Genomic DNA, 22,665 nt, shown 5'->3' on the forward strand with positions numbered 1-22,665 from the left:
TATTCTATTCCCACGGGTCCCCTCAACTCATATGGGCAATGTGGGATAAAAGATGTGTAATATAAAACATATATTAAAATACCCCTTATGTCTCCCTTGGGTACACATCACCATAAAATAAATATTAAAGTAACACTTTAATATTTTACAATTAAATTGGACGTTACTTTAATAAAACTTCAGGCGTTAAAATGTATTAGCAATCGGACTCCGAATAATGCAAGTGATAGCTCATCGAAAAGCTCTCACCGAGGAGTATCGAATCCAATCACCAAAATTGACCTGCACTGTGTCCTGCCGACTTACTAAAAATAGTAAGTATGCCTGAAACTAAGTAAATCAACTTCGTTTTGGCCCAAACTGGAAATGACTAGGCCAAAACACTCCAAGATCTCATTAAACCCTTCGTTAGCCCTCGGGACCATGTAGAACAAGGCTAAAGCGCACACACTTGGTCAACTGCTAAAATGGGGACATTACAGTCCGCCCCCCTTGAAATTGCTTGTCCTCAAGCAACCTCAGTCCAGCCTGCTGAATAACCTGCTCACTCTCCCATGTAGAATCTTCCTCCGGCAGGTCTTTCCATTTGACCAAATACTCCTTCACTATCCTGTTTCTAAGCTTCCTCTCTCTGGTATCCACAATAGCCTTAGGTACTAACACAAGCTTCCCCTCCTCATCCAAAGGGGGTAAATCTGTAGAAGGCACTACACTCTGACCAATGGCTTTCTTAAGCTTAGACACATGAAACACATTGTGCACTCGATTGCCCTCTGGAAGCTCAAGCTCATAGGCGACTTTGCCCACTTTGTGAATCACCCTGTAGGGACCATAAAATCTAGGTTTCAACTTTTCAGCTCCGCTCTTCTTGAGCGATGACTGTCTATATGGTTGTAGCCTCAAGTAAACCATATCCCCTACCTCGAAGCTACGCTCTATTTGGTGCTGATCAGCATACAATTTTTGTTGATTCTGGGCCTGTTGTATATTCTCTTTGAGTACTTTCAGGATGTCCTGACTATCCTGCAATAAGTTTTTGGCTTTGGGCACTCTACTGTCCCCCAAAACTAAATCCATGAAGCTAGGTGCTTCATAACCATAGAGTGCCATGAAAGGAGTCATCTTGATGGACATATGATAAGTGGTGTTATAACAATACTCTCCCATATGCAACCATCTGATCCAAGCCTTTTGTTGTGTAGTTACATAGTTCCTCAAATATCCTTCCGCCCATTTATTCACAATCTCTGTTTGCCCATCTGTTTGCAGATGATAACTAGTGCTAGGTGTAAGATCTGTACCACACAACCTAAACAACTCTTGCCAAAAAACACTCATAAACTTACTATCCCAATCGCTGACAATGAATCTGGGCAGCCCATGTAACCTGAATATCTCTTTAAAGAAAAGATCTGCCACCTGTGCTGCTGTGTAAGTGGACGGAATAGCAAAGAAGTGAGCAAACTTCATCAAGCGGTCCACCACCACATAGATGCAATCCCTTCCCTGCACTCGTGGTAAACCAGTGATGAAGTCCATCGAAATACTTTCCCATTTCCTATCAGGAATGGGCAAGGGCTGTAATAAACCTGCAGGAAATGTGTGTTCTCCCTTATTCTGTTGACAAACCATACACTCCCTGACATACCTCTGAACATCATCCTTGAGCCCTTTCCATGAAAACCGCTCTCGGATCTGCCTGTAGGTCTTGAAGACCCCCGGATGTCCTGCTGTGGGTGCATCATGAAATGCCTTCAATATCGCCTCTCTCAAATGTGATGACAGAATCAAATAAACCCTGTCCTGAACTCTGATCAATCCATCTATCACCTCATAGTGATCATCCTGTATGGTACCTGAAATCAATCCAGAAGCCCAAGCATCTCTGACATACTCTGCTATAATCCGATCTCTCCAATCTCCTGAAATCTCTGCCAGAGCACATAAGTGAGGTCTCCGAGATAAGGCATCAGCCACCATATTTTTCTTACCTTTGACAAACTCTATGTCAAAGTCATAAGCCTGCAATTTAGTCACCCATTTTTGTTGCCGGTCATTAAGATCACGCTGGCTCATGAAGTATTTAATACTGTTGTGATCAGTCTTGATCACAAAACGTCCACCTACCAAATATGATCGAAATTTGGCCAATGCATGCATTATGGCCAACATCTCCCAATCATAGACAAAATAACTTTTCTCAACTCCTCGGAGCTTCCTACTCTCGAATGCAATGGGATGCTTCTCCTGCATCAATACTGCTCCAATCCCATCACCTGATGCATCACAATGAAGCTCAAAAGGCTTTGTGAAATTCGGTAGAGCTAGAACTGGACATGAAGACATTACCTGCTTAAAATGCTCAAAACACCTCTGTGCTGCCCCTGTCCACACGAAGGCTCCTTTCCTGGTAAGATCTGTCAAGGGTGTAGCAATCTGTGAGAATCCCTTAACAAACCTTCTATAAAAACCACATAAACCAAAGAATCCCTTAAGTTGTGTAAGGTTTGTAAGCTTTACCTCAATCTAAAGTGCCTTGAGCTCATTGACTATATCAAATATGCCTTCTAGGTTAGTCCACATATCTCAAGGAGTAGTGCACCCATCAAGATGAAACTACAAATTGTTGGATATGTACAAAGAAATCAGCCCCATGGCCTCATCCATCTTGTTCCTATGATACATGACCTCAAAGGCATTTTGTAAAACTAGTTGTACGTCATCTAAACAAGAGCAAAAGCCTTTTGAAAGAACAAACCATGACATTAGTATTTTCCATGTGTGATAGTCATGTGGGGATAGAAGTGCTAGATGAGAAGAGGTATCAGACTAATTTTTATAAGGTTTTTATTTTTATATAGTTATGTTTTAATGATGTAAATGACAAAAACAAGCATATAAAACACCTCCCATAATGCAAAAAATTGAACCCCAATAGCTAGCAAGAAATCTTATACAATGAGAAGAGGAAAAAAATTCAAATTAGAATCATGCATACCTTTGAATTTTTTGTGAAAGATAATAGAGAATATACACATAGATTGAAGAGAGTTTTCTGGTACTTCTTTTCAATCGAAAAAAAGAGCTAAAATGAGCAATTTATGTCCTCCAAAATGCAAGAAATATCATTTGAATTCAACAAAAAAAAAATGGTATCATATTGGTAAAAATGTATTAGAAAAACCTTGCACCATTAGATCTATCTTGGAATCATCTTTCCGATGATATCTTGGTTTCCCAAAAATGATATTGTATGCTCTAGTTGTCATGAAAAAGCAACAAGTACTGCGAAGGAAAAAAATGACATGAAAAACATCTTTTGGGATTAAAAAAATAACAATGGGTTGGGTAGTGGTGGTGCTTAGTTGGGAAGTGTTTTTTTTTGAAAATTGAAATCACACAATATGATAAGAGCATTTTTATTTGTCAAAGTAAATATGCAAAAGATCTTTTGAGAAAGTTTAGAATGATAAATTTTAGTCAATTTTCCACACTTGTTGGTGAATCTAGAAAACTAGTCATCCTATATGTGGGGAGAACACAAGGTATGTTAAGACTTAGATCATGTCTTATTATTAGCAATATAAATGATAATAGAAAATTATTTGCCCAAAATTATAAGTATTATTTTCATATGGAGGCTACATGATTTTTTTAATATACATACAAGTTATGGAGATTCATTTGTTCTAAGTGTTGAGAAATTTATATAGCCAAGAAGATTGGAATGAGACGTCCAAAATTTATGTATTAAAATTAGATATCATAATCGATTATAGCCAAAAAATATTTAACCCTAAAATTAATTTTAGGGAAACCATGCATTACTATGCTATTTATAATGATAGTTTTCCATGTAACTTTTGTCAAGTTTTCATAGGATAAATATTGCAATCCCACAAAAAATGTGGGAATAATTTGGCAATTCAAATTACACTTATTTTGTTAAAAGTTTTATTTTATTAATTTTTTTCTTCATTAAAGAACAAATCATTCAACAAAACTTAAGTCATATTTTTCAATTGGACACCGTGTCTCAATTTTCATACCATTCATTTTATGCATAGAAGAAAAAAGATATCAGAATGGTGTTGTTCAACTTTAATGACAAAAATAATTCTATTTGTGTTTAGAATTTGAAGATGATGTAAACTAATGAAATGTGTAGAATTGAATGAATTTTATGCCTATAATTTTATTTTATTTTTGGAGCAAGAATTTATTCATTTTTTAAACAAATTTGGAAGTCCCTCTTTTAATTGTAGAAAATATAAGGTGTAGTTCCCCTCAAACAAGTATATGCAAATAATCTTTTTTTCTTTTGATTTGAAAATATCTTATAGATGACATGTATAGCTAGGAGAAAATATATATTATTATTTTTTATGTATATTTTCTTTGTTATAAGTGCTCAAGTTTGACCTTATCAGAATCCAATAGTTTTTCCCTCCCATCAAAACTTCCCTATGAAATCTACACCTTTTTGAAAAAAAATTACATTTTCATGAAGAGGACTCTCTCCTCTAGAAATAAATATAGTTTATAATTATATTTTATATGTTTTACTTTTTCTTTTCTTTTTTGTGGGAGCATCTTTTGAAATGTTAAAATATCTATTTATAATATTTGGAAACTATAACATATTATAACTAATCAAAACACTCATAAATTTATATAACGATGATATTGAATCTAAGATCTATAAAATTGTATTTTTATTTTTTGAAGAAAATAAGTTTTGATAGAGAAATGAGATTTAACCAAAACAGGTTTTGATATCCTAAAAGGTGACACAAATCTTTGCTTTTATCCTTCAACTAAACATTTTGATCACATTCTTTTGTATGCTTTCTTTAACTTCTTAGTTCAATATGAATTGGGAAAAATGTAAACTTATGAAGTGAAGAGGGGTTTAACTTGAAAATGAAGTTAATATGAATAACTTTTTTTTTATTAAGTTGACATGGAGACAATATTGAACTTGCACAATAAGTCACATTATAGAAACAATGTTATAGCAAAGGTGGAGTACAACAAGAAGCCATCATAGCTTGAATCTCACTTACCAACCATCAATAAAATAATTATAAACTTGATATCACTAGAAGTAGTATAGGCTAACTTCCACAAGTCACTATCAAACAAAATAAGAATTGAGGTTTTTATGCAACTATTATCTAATAAAGCATTATCATCATCATAGCTACTATAACTACTAATAGATCTCACAGTCATTTGATTTTTAATAGAGAGAAGCTAGACACATAATAGAGTATCTATGGATATTGTATTAAGAAGAGTCTTAAAACCAAATAGAAAGAACAAAATTCTTTCAAAACTTGTTTATAACCTCCCACTTTTTTAAACTTCTATGTTTTTGGTCATGGCATAATATATAGGATTTTTTACAAGCCTTATGGTGCTTCGATTGTCACATAATATGGTAGTTTGATGGGTTTTCTAATGATGTGTCTTTTAAAGTAGGCTTCAAATCCATAGAGTTTCTTGAGATACTTTTGATGCATCAATATACTCTAACTCTATTTATGATAGTGACACTATTGATTGCTTCTTGCTGCTCCAAGAAATTAGTCCTGATCCAAGATGAAAGATGTATCCTAAGGTTGATTTTCTATCATTAATATCACCTACCTAATTAGAATCTATCTGACATAATAAAATAGGTTCTCTTCCATAGTTTTATCCAATTCCAAGCTTGTCTTGTACCTTTGATGTACCAAAAAATCATTTGAGCAACTTTTTAATGATCAAAATGTTGATTTTCCATGTACCTAGAAACAACACCAACATCATATGCAATATTTGGTCTAGTTGTGGTAATAAATAAAAGGCTTCCCATAAGCTACCTATACAATTTTTCGTCCACCTTCCTTTTAGTAGAGTGAGGACTTAATTTTAATCCTACTTCACATGGTGTATTGGATGACTTACAATCACCTGAATATTGATTTTTTTTAATATTTCAAGAGTATGCTTAGTTTTGAGAACACATTATCCTTCCCTCTTCTTGCCAAACTTGTATATCCAAGAAATAGTGCATTAGGTGTAGATCGGTTATCTCAAAAGTTTTCTTGATTTGTTTCTTGGTGTTCTTAATATATTATGGTGAATCTACTCTAATGATTAGATCATCCTCATATAAAATAATAATAAAAATTTCATCATCAATATGCTTTATATACAAATCTGGATCAGTTTTTCTTCTTTCAAATCCATCTTTTATTATGAATTCATTTATTCTAGAGTATCATGCCCTTGGTGCCTGTTTAAGAGGTCATATAGTGATTTTGTCAATCTACATACTAGATTTTCTTCACCATCATTAACAAATCATGGTGGATGTTGCATGTATTTATTTTGTTAAATCACCATACAAAAAACACTTTTAAAATTGTTTTGAAACATTATCAATCCACACATTGCAAGAAATGAAATAATGGTACAAATGGAATTCATTTTAACAACTAAGGAAAATGTATTAATGTACTCAATACCTTCTTCTTGCAAGAAAGCTTAAGGTAATAACCTTTCCTTGTATCTTTCAATGGCTTTATTTAATGTGAAATTTGTTTTGTAGGTCCATTTGCAACTAATCTTTTCATGTATGTTTCCTTGTGGAAGTATAACCAATTTGCATGCTCCATTCTTTATCAAGGAGTTATACTTTTTTTGCATAGCTTCTTCACATTCATCTTTTTATCTTGCTTCCTCAAACGTACTTGAAATCTCAACCTGTATCACGTTAGCCATAAGAGCATTGTTAGCAAAATTCTTAGGGTCTTCTCAATAGACTTCTTGAATTCTTTGAGCCTTCCTTATGTCCTCATCAAAAGACTTACATGAATCTTCAATCTATATATCTTCTCTTTCTATAAGAGGTTTAATATTTTAATCTATATCATTAGTATCAATAGATTTTTTTTTTTTCAGGAAAAATTGGAAAATGAGAAAATGTGGAGATTTATTAGTTGTAATATCTTCATCAAACTAAACATTTCATTTAACATAAATCTCTCTTGTTTTAGGATATATAGCCTCTATCTCTTTGAATCTTTAGTATATCCAACCATTATAATCTTCACTTTTTCTTTAGATAATTTACTCTTTCTTTCATTAGAAATGTGAGCATAAGTAGTGCATAAAAAAATATGGAGATGAGTCATAGTAGGATTTCTTCAACTCTAGTGTTCTATAGGTGCTATGTCCAAAGCTTCTTTAGTAGCTCCTGAGTTCTATTCAAATTATAAATTGTAGCATGAATTGCTTTAGCCCAAAGATTGTCTTTTATATTTCTAGAATGAATCATACACCTAGCCATTTCCATTATAGCTCCAATATTTCTTTCTACAATCACATTCTATTGTGGTGTGTAGGAAACATTTGATTATTTTTTTATGTCATTTTGTTTAAACAATCCCAAGAATACTTTATTCATGTTTTGTTCCTATATTTGTTCTTATGATTCTTAGAGGTTTTCCACTTCGTTTTTTAGTTAGAATCTTAAAATCTTTAAATTTATGGAACACTTTTTCCTTCTTTTGTTAAAATAAATCCAAATTATTCTAGTATAGACATCTATGAATGAAATAACATAACTTGCACCTTCAAGTGAAGATTTTTTAAAAGGACCCATTACATCACCGTGACCTAAATGTAAAGAGGTTTTGGCCCTCCATGGTCTTTCTTGTGGAAAACTTTCTACATTTTTCTTACCCATTGCACATCCTTCACATACCTTTTTCCTTGGTGAGATTCTTGGGAAACCATACATAACATTCAACTTCTCCATAAGATTGAGGCTTTGATAGTTAATCCATCCCATAAGATCATGCCACAACCTATGCACATCATCATACTTGCCAATAGCAAATACAATTCTATTTCAAATAAATTCTTTATATTTATACAACCCATCCTCACCTTTACCAATTGCAATCATTTCATAGTTATTGTTTACACCCTTGAGTAAGCATTTATCATCACAAAATTCTATTTTATGTCATTTACTAAAAATTTAAACTATAGAGAGAAGATTTATTGATAATTGAAACATGATTCATAATTTTAAACATTCTATTATCCACTTGAATATTTTCACTTTAACTTCTAGAGGACTATTATCTCCCAAAACTATTTTTTCACAATTGATTTTATTTAGTAACTCAAATTGCTCCTTATTGTGTGGCATATGTTATGTACAACAAGAATCAATTATCCATTCATCCTTAAAAGAGTTATTTGCAAGTGCTAGAAAAAAAGGATTTCTCTTAGAACCAAATGATTTTTTGGATTTATTCTTTTATGTATCATTAATTATTTTGTATCATTCATTACTTTTGTGTCCTTGTTTACCATAGAAATTGCATTTCCACTTGCTCCTATTTGGATTCTTAGATGCAATATATTTATCTACATACTTTCAATTTCTTTCATTAGATTTATTATCTTTTACCTTTTGATGATATTGTTTTCCTTTTATTACAAATGATTGAGAGTCAGACTCAACAGTATAAGATTATCTTTCTTTTATTTGACATTTTTCTTCTTGAATTAACACATAACTCATTAGATATAATATCTTTTAGTTTATCTAGACTTTGTAATATTATTTGCACAAAATCTTTATCCTTTATTCTTTCCAAGAGAAACCAATTAATTTTTCTTTTCCTTTAATTTAGTTAGATGAGACACTATTTCTTGATACAGCTATTGTGTGAGAGATATAATCCATACTGATGACGGGCCGCACCACCCGTACCAACTCACAACGAAAAAAAATGCAACAAGATGGAGATAGAGGGATGACAAAATGCTTCATAAAGCATCCATTAATACTTGAAATTCATTAGAAGAGATTACATTTGAAGAGCTTACAATTCAAGAACTTCTACTTGAAGAGTTAGAGCTTTCACACCTTGAAGTCTTTACACCTTCTAGCTTCTACTTGAAGAGCTTCTATTTCTCGAACTTGATTACAAATGATAATAAGCCTTGCTTAAATAGGCACTTCTAACCCAAGACATTACAAACACAACCAATGTGGGATAAAAAGGTAAATACAACTACCTTTAAATAAATATTAAATTCCCACCCAAATACAACTAAGCACCCAACAAATATTAAATGCATGATTTAAGGAACTTTCCACAAACTTCTAAGATGCCACCTACACACCTTGATTAATGGAATGACAACTATTTTTATTATTTTCTATTTATGCCACCCATGCACCTTGAAAATAGAAATTTCTCTTTTCTCCACTTTTCCTATTTTCTATTTTTAATTATTTTCCTTCCATTTTCATCACTTTCTCTCTCCTCCACAATTTTTTTTTTTTTTTTTTTTCTAATAATTTAATTTTTCCATGCAAGATGCTCCTGCATCACATACATCAATATCAATACAATTTTTTTAAAAAAATTGACACTTGTAGTCCACTTCTTTCATTTCAAACTTGAACAAAAAATTCTTCTAAATGGCTTAATTTGATCAAAGTTGTTGTCTTCCTGTCTCTCATATCCCATTCATCTTATTCTCTTCTGCAATCTATTGATCTTTTTTCACTACCAATAACAATATCATAACAATTTTGTAGAGTTTGAGATATTTCTATTTGTGAAACTCAATCATAATAATTCTTTCCATTCAATCTGTCTGAAGGTAGAGAACACCAATAGAATCCATTAATCAACTACTCTCCTTTTTGGATGACGGAAAAAATGTTATTATCATTAAATCTTAAATTAACAATTAAATCTTATATTAACAATTGAAAACACGACTCTTAAAAATGCTTCTCTCCTTTTGGATTGAATCTTCAATACCCAAATTAAGAGATTGAAAAAATCTCATCAAATATGTGTAGCAATGGCTTGCCGACGAACCGTTTGATGCTGCTCTATGAGCTTAACCTGTAGCAATAAATCACAGAAAAAAATGCATACCACTGCCCAAGGATAAGATTTTCTCTGATACCATGAACAAAAGAGAAAATATGGAAATCAAATATGTGTAGCAATGGCTTGCCCACCAACCGTTTGATGCTGCTCTATGAGCTTAACCTGTAGCAATAAATCACAGAAAAAAATGCATACCACTGCCCAAGGACAAGATTTTCTCTGATACCATGAACAAAAGAGAAAATATGGAAAAAAACAGAGCAGTAGACTATGACAGAACAAATAATAGAGAAAAGAAAATCTGTATATTAAAGGCAGCAATTTTATTCATATGATTGCATACAAACGTATTCAATGGTCTCTATAGATAGAGGACCTACAGCATGTTGCACTAGGAAAAGATGTTTCTAGAGTGAAATCTGGATAGGAGAGCAAAAGGTAAGACTGAGCTCTTCATTGCTGTCTGGCTATGTGCTCAACTGTTGGAAATAATTTAGGAAACGTGTGTAGATCAACTGTAACAAATTGAAGACATGGAGATTTTTACTGATTCTTCCACCAAACATGTGAATCGCCCAAAATTGATTGATTTAAGGCAACAATGAGGCAACAAGCAAAATCAATACTATACAAATCATATATATATCTTTATACCGCAGCTGTTACAAAGCATTTTGAAAAACGGCGGGGGAAAGTTTAACGTGCCCCACATTTAGCATCACCATCGGAGACAGGGAGAGCCACAGTGTCGAGAATAGCATCCCCAACATCTTGGCCAAGTCCTTGGACAAGTCCGTCCACAAAGATCCCAATAGTTTGAGAAGCATAACGGGCGACCCTTGTAACCTTGCTCATCCTAGGCGGTGCACTCATCCCATTAATGACACCTTTTGTACAGAAAGCATGGAGATAGAATTCGCAGGTGGCGCAGTAATATACCCATGCGTTGGCCTTTTTATTGCATGCGTTGCATGTGTAAGGAGAGTTGTTGGGTAACGGGGAGGAAGATAAGAGTTTCAGGGAGTGCCGAGGATGCTCCTTCACGGTGAGCTCGGGAGGAAGTTGCAAGCAGCACGGATGAATGCAGAAAGAGCACGTTGGGCACCGAAAGGCGCAACCAATGGTTGCTTTTCCACAAACTCCGCATTTGGGCTTTTTCATTCCGGGCGGTTTGTTGTGGAAGACGAGCTGGTGTTGGGTGTGGTATGGGTGGATGGCCGTGGGTGGAGCTTTGGCACAGAACTCGTGCATGTGGAAGTTGCACTTGGTGCACCTGTGTCAAATAAACAGGAGCGTTAAACATTTCAATGTTTGGAAGAAAAGAGGAAAGGGACCCAAGGAAATGATAAAGCCAAACCTGTATCTGAGGCCAGCTCCGTATTCCTTGCACCTGCTGCAAGTGTACAGTGATTGTGCAAAGACGAAATTCACAGGATGTTGTGGATGACTAGAATGCTGAATCTCCTCCCCTACTTTAGACACCATTTGCTGAATCTCCTCCCCTACTTTAGACACCATTTGCTGAATCTCAAAAAAGTAAAGCTTTATAAACGCTATTAATCCTAGCTTTTAGTCTTTCTATAATAAGCTGGATAATTTGTCCAGGGCTCACAACTCTTACTTATATCAACCTTTTATAATGAAAATCTTGAATTTTAGGGTTGAACTTGATGCCATAAGAAATATCTAAACCGTCCATTGGAAAAATATCAGCATTGGGTTGTTGAAGATTCTTCGTCACATGTCATATAGAAATTGGAATGTTTAGTGCCCGACAATCATTTTTCATATTTTTTGAGCAGAGGACTTTAGATTATCTGTAGATTAATAAATTTAAAGTGCTGTGAGTCTTTTCCAATGCGGAACATGGACAGGAATTTGCCAGCTGTTTTACTGGATGAATCAAATGACATATCTCCTCCATTGATCGCTAATGGTCTTATTCGATGAAGTTTCGAATGTTCACAAGCCGATATTTATATTTTCTAGCTAATACTTGATGTATCAAAGATTACATCCACACTAACAAAAAGTTTCATATTTGATAGATGATAAATGGTATATGCTTCATAGCTATTCAATGCTATACAGATAGATATGTAGGTATGGTAAAAGATTGTACATTGTACATGTCTTGGAGGTTTAAATCATTATGTCGAATAACAGCTAAAACCGGGATGCATTATTAAAATCTTATTGACAAGGTTAATACAGCATATGTTATAATGATGAAATTCAAATATAATGGTCATATATGGTGGCAATTATTTAAGATGGATTCTTTGAAAAAACAGGAATACATTTAACAACATATCAGTAACTGTCGGATGTTTTGCTTCAATACGCAGAGGCAATCCGCCTAGATTTAAACTAGTATGGAATAGCATCTCTTACGTGGTCCCCTTGTTAAAAAGTTTGGTGGCTTTCCAATCTGAAGAAGAGTGTATTGGACATATTTCTCTCATACTGTTTAATATTGTAAAGGTTGCTCTAAAGTATAGCTTTAGTGTATACATCTATTTTGTTTAATTTTGTGTTTACAGATGAACTAAGCGTGTTAATTTGACAGCCATGACCGGCACAAACTATTTAACCAGTTGCCACGAATGCAAATGTATGTTTCCATGTATTTTAACATCAAACCTGTCCGAGAATGCTATGAATTGAATATTTCTCATTGAAATGGAATGGGAATCGGATTATTAAGCTAAAGGTGAAAAAGTCCGAAGTTTGTTAAAATATCTCGGAAAGGCAAGCTTTATGAGTATTAAGATATTCTAATAATATCTAAATATGGCTAAAATGTATAGTAAAGCCTTGACATATAAAATATAAAATGAAAAGAGTTATTAATCTAATTATTATTTTAAATTCATATTTAAAATATTTTTGACAATTATGTTGATAGGTTATTATATTTTTTAATATAATTTTAAAAACTATTTTTTTAATATAGTGATATATGAAAAATTGTATTTAGACAAAGAAATATTTACTTTCATAATATTTTTAAAAATATTGGTGAATTTTTTAAAATTACTTAATATTTTTATTTTATATAGTTCTTCGGTGACATCTATTGTATATAATTTTTTTAAAAATATTTACAATTGACAAGAGTAAGTCTCCTATGGTAAATTGATTGATTAATGAAATTTCAATATTAGAATACAAAACTGAATATGACATCCTCCTACCAAGTAGAAATAAGAAATGAAATTAATTTATATCAATCAAGTGTCAAAAATACATCATGAATAGAAAGTTGAGCCTCTCTTAAACCCTTACATAATCTCATTAAAAAAATACAGTTCTTTCTAAATCACATAACTTTCTCTTAATATAAAATTTTACCTACTTATATTTTGTAATGACCTCCACAACTGTGCTAAATTTTAAGTTATTTTACATGATGGTGACAAATCTCCTTAAAACCTTCTTTCTTTTAATATGTTTTCTTTACAAGACATGAATTTAGTCAATGTTACACTTTAGAGTCTTTTTACCCTTCCATATCATTAGTTTTGAGTGTTGGTTTTAATTTCCATTGGTACAATTGATTTATGAATCATTTCTAGCTAGTCCACTATCTTTTTGAAAGTAAAATGTTAAATAGTTGATGTTCAATACAATGTAAAGTGATTGAAAATAATGATTCACTATTTTAAACATTCTCTTGATAATTAATTTGTATGTAATAACCCTAAAATATCTAATGAGTGTATTAAAGTCAAGATAAAACTAGATTTTTTTTTTTTAAATCATGTTTTTATTGACTATGTCATGTCTAGTGTTCTATTGGGATGTGGACTACAATTAGATGAATCAATATAGATTTAGTTTCTTTCCTAAATGTCTAAATAAATAAATCCAACAATTAGTCTTCTACTATGAAACTAGATACAAGACTTTTTTGTATTAGATATTCTATTCCTCTTTGACCTATTATTAGGTGGTGATTCTTAGTGTCTCCATTACATTTAATTTATTTCTGATATTTCACATTATAAAAAATACTATTTTATTTTTATACACAAATTTTTAACTCCCACTTGTTAATATTTTATAAAGGCTATTATATTACCCTATTATAATTATCCATATATAAATTAAACTAAATATATCATTAATACATTTATTAAGCTATTATATTTTAACTTTAATTTAAAAAAATTAAAAGTATGGTAGTTTTTTTCTACCTTAATGAATTCAAAATGTTGGAATGGCAATCAATTATCATAAAGATAGAACTTGGAAACATTAGACAAGAAATATGTTAGCCATATGATAGTATTGCAACATGAACTTGAATAAACATTAAGACTAAAGTGATATGAAGATGCTTCATTTAATAATAAATTGTTATGACAAAATGTTAAAATGAATCTTTTTTATAGTTAAGGTGATGAGTTAGGGTTACAACTATCTATAAAACAAATACAAAAAATATGTGAGATGACATGATAGATTACTAAAGAAAATATAAAATATTGTGTTAAAATTTATATTCTAAAGTTACACCTACTTAAACTATCTTGATCATATGTCAATATTTAATAGAGAGCTATTGCATTAACTAAGGACAAATTACATATACTGACTAATATGTTTTATTAGGGATTAAATAGGTCTTGAAGGGACACAAAATCACTTTTACAATTATTTTCCTATAGTAAATTCATAAGAAATAAATAACCAATCATTAACAAAATGTACGAAAAATAAAATGTAGAGAGGGCATAGGTCATCCCCATATGTAGCCTAAAAGAACACTTGGTTAAAGTCATTGGAACTTACCATGGTTTTGTATTTCTTACCAAATAAATTGTACAATTATATTGGTTGGAAATGACTCAAAAGATATTATTGAATGCATAATTGGCAGGTGGAGTAATAGTAATAGCCATAGTATAATTTTCAAATATTTGGCTTGTGACAAGACCTTGCAAACTTATAATTATACTTTTTCTTGACAACAATTTAGAGTATTTTCCTTCTTGAACAATAAATAGTTTTCTTATATATTGGTAATATATAAAACATTTGTAGATGAAAATAAGGGGAGCGATAAGAAACTTGTTGAACATGTGCATTTTGTAGGTATCAAAGCTAAAACAAGGTGTGGCATATGTTAAAAGTGGCTCATCTTCTACTCACTTGGAGTTTCTCCATAAATGTGACCCATCAATACTAAGCTCTTCAAAAGGAGTTGGGAGAACAAAATTTTTGGTCTCTTTAGGAGGGTGCCATATTAAAATCTAGCCACCATTAATTTGGAAGCTCTAAAGACTTCTTAAGCCCCATTTTAGTGACCTCTTACAACATTGAATTTTTTGTGCTCAATCTAATGTATTTCTTTAAGTTTATGTCTTTAAACCATTTTCCCCCTGTCCTCACGATCATAGAGAGCATCACAATTTAGGAGATGTAATAGGTTGAGGTCAAGTGAAGAAAAGTTTTTACATCTCCATTCTTGGTTTTGGTATTATATTACCTTCTCTTTGTATATCTACTTTGTTACAATGTATACATCTAGTTATAACCCTTTCATGATTTATACCTTCTCATTTGGTCATTAGATCTCTTTCACATTGCAATTATATATGCTTGTATGTATTTCATTGATAATTTTTTTTAATTTAAATTTATTATAGCTATTGTCATTGCATTATTACATGTTTTTAAAGTATTAGATAGAAGCCAAAAGAAACGTGGGCTGACCCCAGAGTATAAAAAGGTTGAAGAAACATTCATAAATTATCTCTCACTTATCTAACTAATACCAGTTTTATACCTCATAAAATTATTTAAAAAAAAAAAAAAAAAAAACTAGCTCCAAAACAAAGTAATACTTACCACCAATCCTATTCCTAAAAAACATATTAAAAAAAAAATTATACTAGCAAGAAGGAAACACATTGTTGCTATTAGTATAAAAGCTATGTAGGACATCAAATTTAGAGGGATCTAAAATAGAAAAACCAAAAAAAAAACAAACATAAAACTAGGGGCATTGTTACATGTTTCCAAAAACAATACAAAAAATATTAATGGGGTTGTTATCTTCATTCACTAGTTTCTTTCAAGAAAATTTAACTATGTTTAATTTCATGCATATGATGATGGCGTAGTCCTTAATTTCATTCAATATCATACTATTATCCTTTCTCAAAGTAATCCCATCCATGAGAGAAATTGATCAAAAAAAGGGTTCACTAATATCCCTTTGAAGAATCACCCTCTAAAGAGTGAGATCTGGGAGGATAATGTTGACCCTTCTTCTAAAATGTATCTCTTCCATGAAAATATCAAAGAGACAAATCCTTCACCCCACTTTCATTCATATTCCCTTCCTCATAAGGATTTATCTTTAGTGAGTTATAAACATTCCACTCTTAACGATATTGTTCCTCTTGATGATTCTCCTATTTGGGATGAACCAATTAAAAAGGACATTGATTACCCATTTCCCCATAAAGCATGATTGATACAAAAAGATCAAAATTTAGTTGAAATTTCTCCCAAAGAGATGATATGTTAATTTATTATGGTTACCCTTTTCCTAAGATGCAATCTCTTCATGAATATATATTAGAGAAACCGAAGGATAGTGTAAATACTTTTCCTAATATCACCTCACATTTTTTTGATACTCCTTTTAGAGATGAATCATTAAAGGGTATTCCACATGAATCTTCAATGGATATCATGCACAAAGAAAGTTATATTATTCATTATTACCTTTATGTTGTCCATTTTCGTGATGACCAAATGAAGAATCATGATCTTGATAAAATAAATCTTATTGCTAAAGCTTAACCCATCAAGATGCAAGTCATGGTGAATCACCAATGATATCATGACTTGACTAGAATCCATAGAAGGGGAATTTGGTGGGGCATGTGAGCCATGAGGGAGATAAGGTATGGATAGATGTTAACAAGGATCCAAACCACCTCTTGGAGGAGGGAGAATTTCAAAAGGAGACCGATGAGGCAAGATTTCCACAAGTTCTTAATATAGTCAGTAATGTTCCATGTGATCCCTGAGAGATAAGTAGGTTTGACATGGAGTCTAGGGGAAAAAGGATGACTCAAAATACTAAGATATCATCATCTCAGACTACTGAGAAAAGGGTGGCACAAGCTCAATCAAAGGACTATCGGGTGAGGATGTTTACATCAGAGAAAGATGGGTTGTGTTGCTCCTCATCATGTGGCTCTCTTATAGTTAATCTCCCATGTATTGAGCTTCAAATGGTATCAGAGATGGGATCCCTACCCTCAACACTGGGTACTCCTCTAGGGATGGATGGGGGTGGTAGGAACCCAAATGAAAGGGTTGTAGTAAACCCCAAGGCGGATGTGGGATCAAAGAATGGATTAGAAAGTCCCCCAAAAAGGGTCACAAAAGCCACAGTTACCTCCCAGGACATAGCTAATGGGTCACAGAGGACCTTGGAGGAGACCTAAAGAGGTTAAAATGTGAAATTAATCTCTTGGAATATTAAGGCTTTAATATTTTAAGAAAGCAATTTGTTTTGAAATTTATGATCAAGGATCATAACGTAGATATATTTCTCATTTAAGAGGTTAAAATGAATAATCAAAATGTTGAAAAAAGACCAAGGTAAAAGCACAAACATGTGTCACCCTTTTACAAAGGAAAAGGCTCACAAAAGTATAATTGTTCAGCTTCAAAGAAATAAAACTGGTATTATTATTTAGAATTTAAAAATGAATTAAACTAATGAAATGTGTAGAAATGGATAAAGTTTAGGATTATAATTTTAATAATTATTTGGAATAAGAAATGATATATTTTTCTATTTTTAAAGATAACTTCTTAATTGCTAAAAAATGCTGGAAATTAGGGTCTAGTTCCCACCACAAAATGACATGGAAATAAATGCATTTCCCTTTGGTCTCAGATTATGTTATAGATAACATATGTAGCTAGAAAAATAAAAAATAAAAAATCACTTTAGACCTATATTTTCTCATTTATAATGATTCACATATCAAGTTATTTAAATCGATAGTTTTCATCTCCCACCACATTTTTCAAAATAAATGTATTCCAATAAAAAATTTTTATAGATTCTAGAAGAGGAATCTCTCCTCTAGAATTTCATATAATTTTAAACTTTTTGGATATGATTTAATATTTTTTTCTTTCTCACAATTGACATCTTCTCGAGTGTTAAAATACGTACTTGTAGAATTTTTTAATTACAATATCCTATATCTAATTAAAACGCTATGAAATCTCTATGAAAATATTCATGACTTTGAGTTCTATTAAATGGTGTTTATATATTACTTTAAAAAATAGTAAGAGTTATTGAAATGTTAGTTTTCTAAAATAATTTTATTTCTTTAGTAATTGGATACTAACTAGTAGAAAACATGCATTTAATAGAGATTTCCAATTGGAAAAGTTTGAGACCATATATAACTTAGCTATAATAAATCTATGAAGATCATGTGTTTGAACAAAATTGATTTTAGGATAGAAATACTCAAATTAAATCATTATGATAAGTTAGCTTTAAAGGTGACACAACTTTGTACTTGTACCCATCAACTATTTGTTGTCAGGGGAAAAGTATGCCTATGGTGAAGTACTTGAATCTTTTAGGTGGATTTATACTACGTGGAACCCCAAAAAACATGAAGGAGTGGATCTCCATTGTCACTCACACTTCGTGGAAGTTGCGGTTAATTAGGAAGGTGAAAACTAGGTGCTTCTAAAAGTCTACACTCTAAACACTAGGGGCAGAGTCCTTCATCTATAGGATGAGGCCTCTAATTGTATGAAGAATTGGAAGGATACTTGATTCATGTGTGCATGATATTTTAACACCCCCTTATAGCCTTTAGAGAGGAAGGGTAGCATGGATGACTTCTCAGAAAGCATGCAAGATTTGGAGGGATTCTTGAGTGGATATGACCTCATGGATATTTCAGTGGGATGGGATATCTTACCTTACACCTCCCTCCAAGGATTCCCTAGGTCTATCTATGATCACTCAATGGTCTTATTTACATGGTATTTCAATATTCATTACTAGAAGAAACCTTTTTGATATAAAATCATGTGGTATTTAGATCCCTAGTTTATAAACAAGATCAACTATTACTGGAGCACAATAATACAAGGACCAACTATGTATTGTATAGAGAGAAACATAAGAATTAAATAAGAACATAAGTTTTCAACTAGAGATTAAACTACTTTGGTATCTTTGAACAAAAAAGGAAACTAAAATAAAACTAGAACAATTACAAGTGAGGATGGAAAAACACAACCTTTCAATGGATACCTATGAAGAAGAGTAGGGATGGAAGAGGAAATGAAAAATGCTGATTGGAATAGGAGAAGTTGTCTAAAATAAAACATCTAGGGTTCAATGGTTACTAGAAGGAGACAGGAACACTTTTTTTTTCATATGTCAGCCTCCAAGCATAAGATGGAAGCTAATCAATAAGGACATTGAAGAACTTCAACATGAAGAGGATCTACAATAGTGGACTACTAGCTATTTTTAGGAGATGTACAATCTCCTTAATGTTCTTGTTAATCCCTAAAATATGTCTAACTTCCTAGAAATTCTTTATTTGGTCATTGATAATGGGACTAATTAGGAATTGGTTAGGAAGGTGACTAAGTATGAAATTAAGAAGGTGGGTTTTCCCATGGATGCCTTTGAGGCCCCTAGACTAGATGGTTTCCATCAAATATTCTTCAAGGTATTCTAGAATATTATCAAGTATGATATTGTCCATACAGTATAGGACTTCATTAGGATAGGTAAGTTTAATAGAGAACTTAATGAGATGGTTTTGATTCCTAAAACTAATGAATCTTCAAGACTAGAAGACTTCAGAATGGTAAGCCTTGATAATACTATTTACTTGAAGATTTTGTCAAAAGTGATGGACAATAGAATGAAACTAATTCTAAACACAATTATTAGTCCAACATAGAATCAATTTTTTCCTGAGAGATAAAGCATGGATATTTTCATTACTTCCCATGAGCTCCTGCACTCCATGAAAAGAAGGGGTAATCTTACTATGGCTTTGCAACTTGATAGCTCCATAGCATATGACAAAGTAAGAAGAAAATTTCTTTTAAGACTCTTCAGAGACTTGGCCTTGGGGAGCATTTGGTTACCCAAAATGGAGACATGACTAACACTATCAACCTTTTAGTGTTTGTTAATGGATCACTGGGGTCTTTATTCTTGGTGAAGTGGGGGATTAGACAAGGGGACTCGTTGTCACCTTATCTCTTCATAATGGTTGCTAAGATTCTTGATAGGAACCTTCTCGCTTTGGTGGAATGACATGAAATCATGGGGACCAAGCCTTCTATGACTCTTCCCCACAAGGTTCTCGACTAGTTTGTTCATCACAACTTTCTTTACAAAATTTCTTCCATGATAGAGGCAAAGATTTGGAAAAGGATGCTAAATGGATACGCTGAAGTGTTGGGGAAACATATCAATCATTATAAAAGTAATAAATATTTTTGTAATACAAAGATGGATATTTAGCAAATAATTACCAAGGAATTGGAATGTTAGGTTGCCACCATCCTTGATACTTATGGAATTTCCTATGTTCGAGAGAAAACAAAAAGAAGAAGCTAAGTCTAGTGAGTTGGGATAAGGTTTGTAAGACAAAATTCCAAGGTGGTTTGAACTTGAGAAGAACTAGAGATCTTAATAAAGTTCTTATGATGAAAGTTGGATGGAGGCTGGCACAAAATGTTGCCTCTTAGTGCCACATTATGAGCCCTAAGTATTTGAATTATCATCCTTTTACCTAGACTCTTTTTGGTGAAAGTCTACCAATTGGTTCAAGGATATGGAACAACATCAATAGGATAAAGAAATATTTGAAAGGCAGCATGAGATGGACCTTAATAGATGGTACGTGGATTAGATTTTGGAAGGATAAATGGATTGGGGAAGGTTTTTTAGTCGAAGCTAAGTTCACTATGTTAAAAGGAAGGGCAGAGATTGGGATGGGAGAAATGATGAAACACTACATCCAAGAAAATGAGTGGAAGACCTTCAACATAGATAAACTTTATGGGATGGATAGAGCCTTAGTTCAAGATATAAATGTTCTTCTAAATAGGACCTATATTCTCTCCTTTCCAAAGGATGATAGATTGGTATGTGACAAAATATCAAATGGAAAATTTAGCTTGAAATCATCTTATATCTCCCTAGTCAACTAAATGGGAAACTTGAAGTGGAAAAATGTGTAGCACTCCCACTTTATTCCCAAATTAACTTCTTCTAGTTGTCGATTATGCATAATAGTATTCTCACCATTGATAACATCAAGAGGCATGGCTTCCAAATGTGCAATACGTGTGTGCTATTCTACTAGGATGAAGAATCCATCTCACACGTTTTTATTCATTGTCCTTACTCTATCCAAGTTTGGTAGAATATTTTTTGGCAACTTGGATTATCATAGTTTTTCCATCATCTCATTTTCCAATTCACTTTTGGGTGGAAGTTACTTCTCCAACACCCCACAAATAAATTGGTTTGGAAGGCCATTCCTCACTTTCTGCTAGAACTTGTGGAAAGACTGAAAAATTAAATTTTTTAGATATATAGGTACTCCCATGGGGTAGTCATCCATAAATGTATGGGAAGAATAAGGGAAGGAGCCCTGAATTTATAGAGTCATAAATGGTCCATGGCCCACATGCCAAGTGCACACTGTACATTTTACTTGTACTTGCCTATTCATTAATCTATTCAATTAATAATGTTCTCTTTTTATTGCCAACTTGGTCATCATCACTTTTCATGTTATCATATTATGGTGAAAGGAAGAAATTTGGACCATTCATGTAAGATAGATCAATGACCTTAGCTCTATTTCAAGCCTAATTTGAAATGTTATTACATAAAGTCTAATTATTCCCAAAATTAGGACACATGTCCCAAAGCCCAAAAAAAAACTTAGTTGGCTAAACAAGAATAATTGGAGACACATGTTAGTAAAATGGTTGGCGATGTACACCCCCAGGGAATATATTATTTTATTCCTAGGGAAAAATAACGTTGTCCAATAAGAAAACATTAGGGAAAGGTTGGTAATAATTTTAAAATAATTGTATGCTAAATGGAGATTACATTGGTGATTGGACTGGGATTTGGGACCAATTATGTGTAAACTAATGAGTGATTATCCTTGGATTTGAACCAAAATTATTTAATACCTCGGCGATGTGGTTAACCCCATATAGATGTTTTATTTTCCAAAATGTGATTTCCCAAAAAGATGGAATCACCAATTCATGAAGATTTGCCATTAAAAAATTCACTTAACATGTGTTCATAGGCCCTTGGCAAGAGTTTGGGGCATAAATCAAATTATTGAGAGAATCGATAATTCAAAGATTAGCCAAAGAATATAAATGAAATGACAATGACCACCCCCTCCCCCCAACTCACCCCCTCTCCAAACTAGTTGAAGATGAATTTTGATGGTCCAAAGTGTTATAAGTGGGCTGTTGGGGGAGGAATAATAAAAAATTCTCAAGGTGTTCACTTTGGAGGATACTCTAGGAAATGCATTAGAGTCTCAAGCAATAAGGCTAACACGTTTGGGCTTCTATGGCGAGTCAAGTTAGATAACAACATGAGAATTCAAAATTTAATTATGGAGGGAGATTCAATGCTACTTATTAAAGCTATTAGGGGGGAGAA

The 22,665-nt window shown here is 32.6% G+C and overlaps 1 protein-coding gene across 1 annotated transcript; it reads right to left on the reverse strand.

Moving 5' to 3' along the window:
- Positions 1–10,535: 10,535 nt before the first annotated feature.
- LOC149563570 (protein VACUOLELESS GAMETOPHYTES-like) lies at positions 10,536–11,571 on the reverse strand. The gene is made up of 2 exons (XM_089824029.1): positions 11,278–11,571; positions 10,536–11,193 (listed from the first exon to the last, which is right to left on the reverse strand). Exons 1-2 carry the CDS (start codon positions 11,436–11,438, stop codon positions 10,617–10,619), a joined length of 738 nt encoding a protein of 245 aa, XP_089680155.1. The 5' UTR covers positions 11,439–11,571; the 3' UTR covers positions 10,536–10,616.
- Positions 11,572–22,665: the final 11,094 nt, after the last annotated feature.

The sequence above is a fragment of the Cupressus sempervirens genome, chromosome 4, assembly GCF_028749045.1.
Source record: "Cupressus sempervirens isolate cs-2001-9-10 chromosome 4, ASM2874904v1, whole genome shotgun sequence".
Classification (NCBI taxonomy): Eukaryota; Viridiplantae; Streptophyta; class Pinopsida; order Cupressales; family Cupressaceae; genus Cupressus; species Cupressus sempervirens.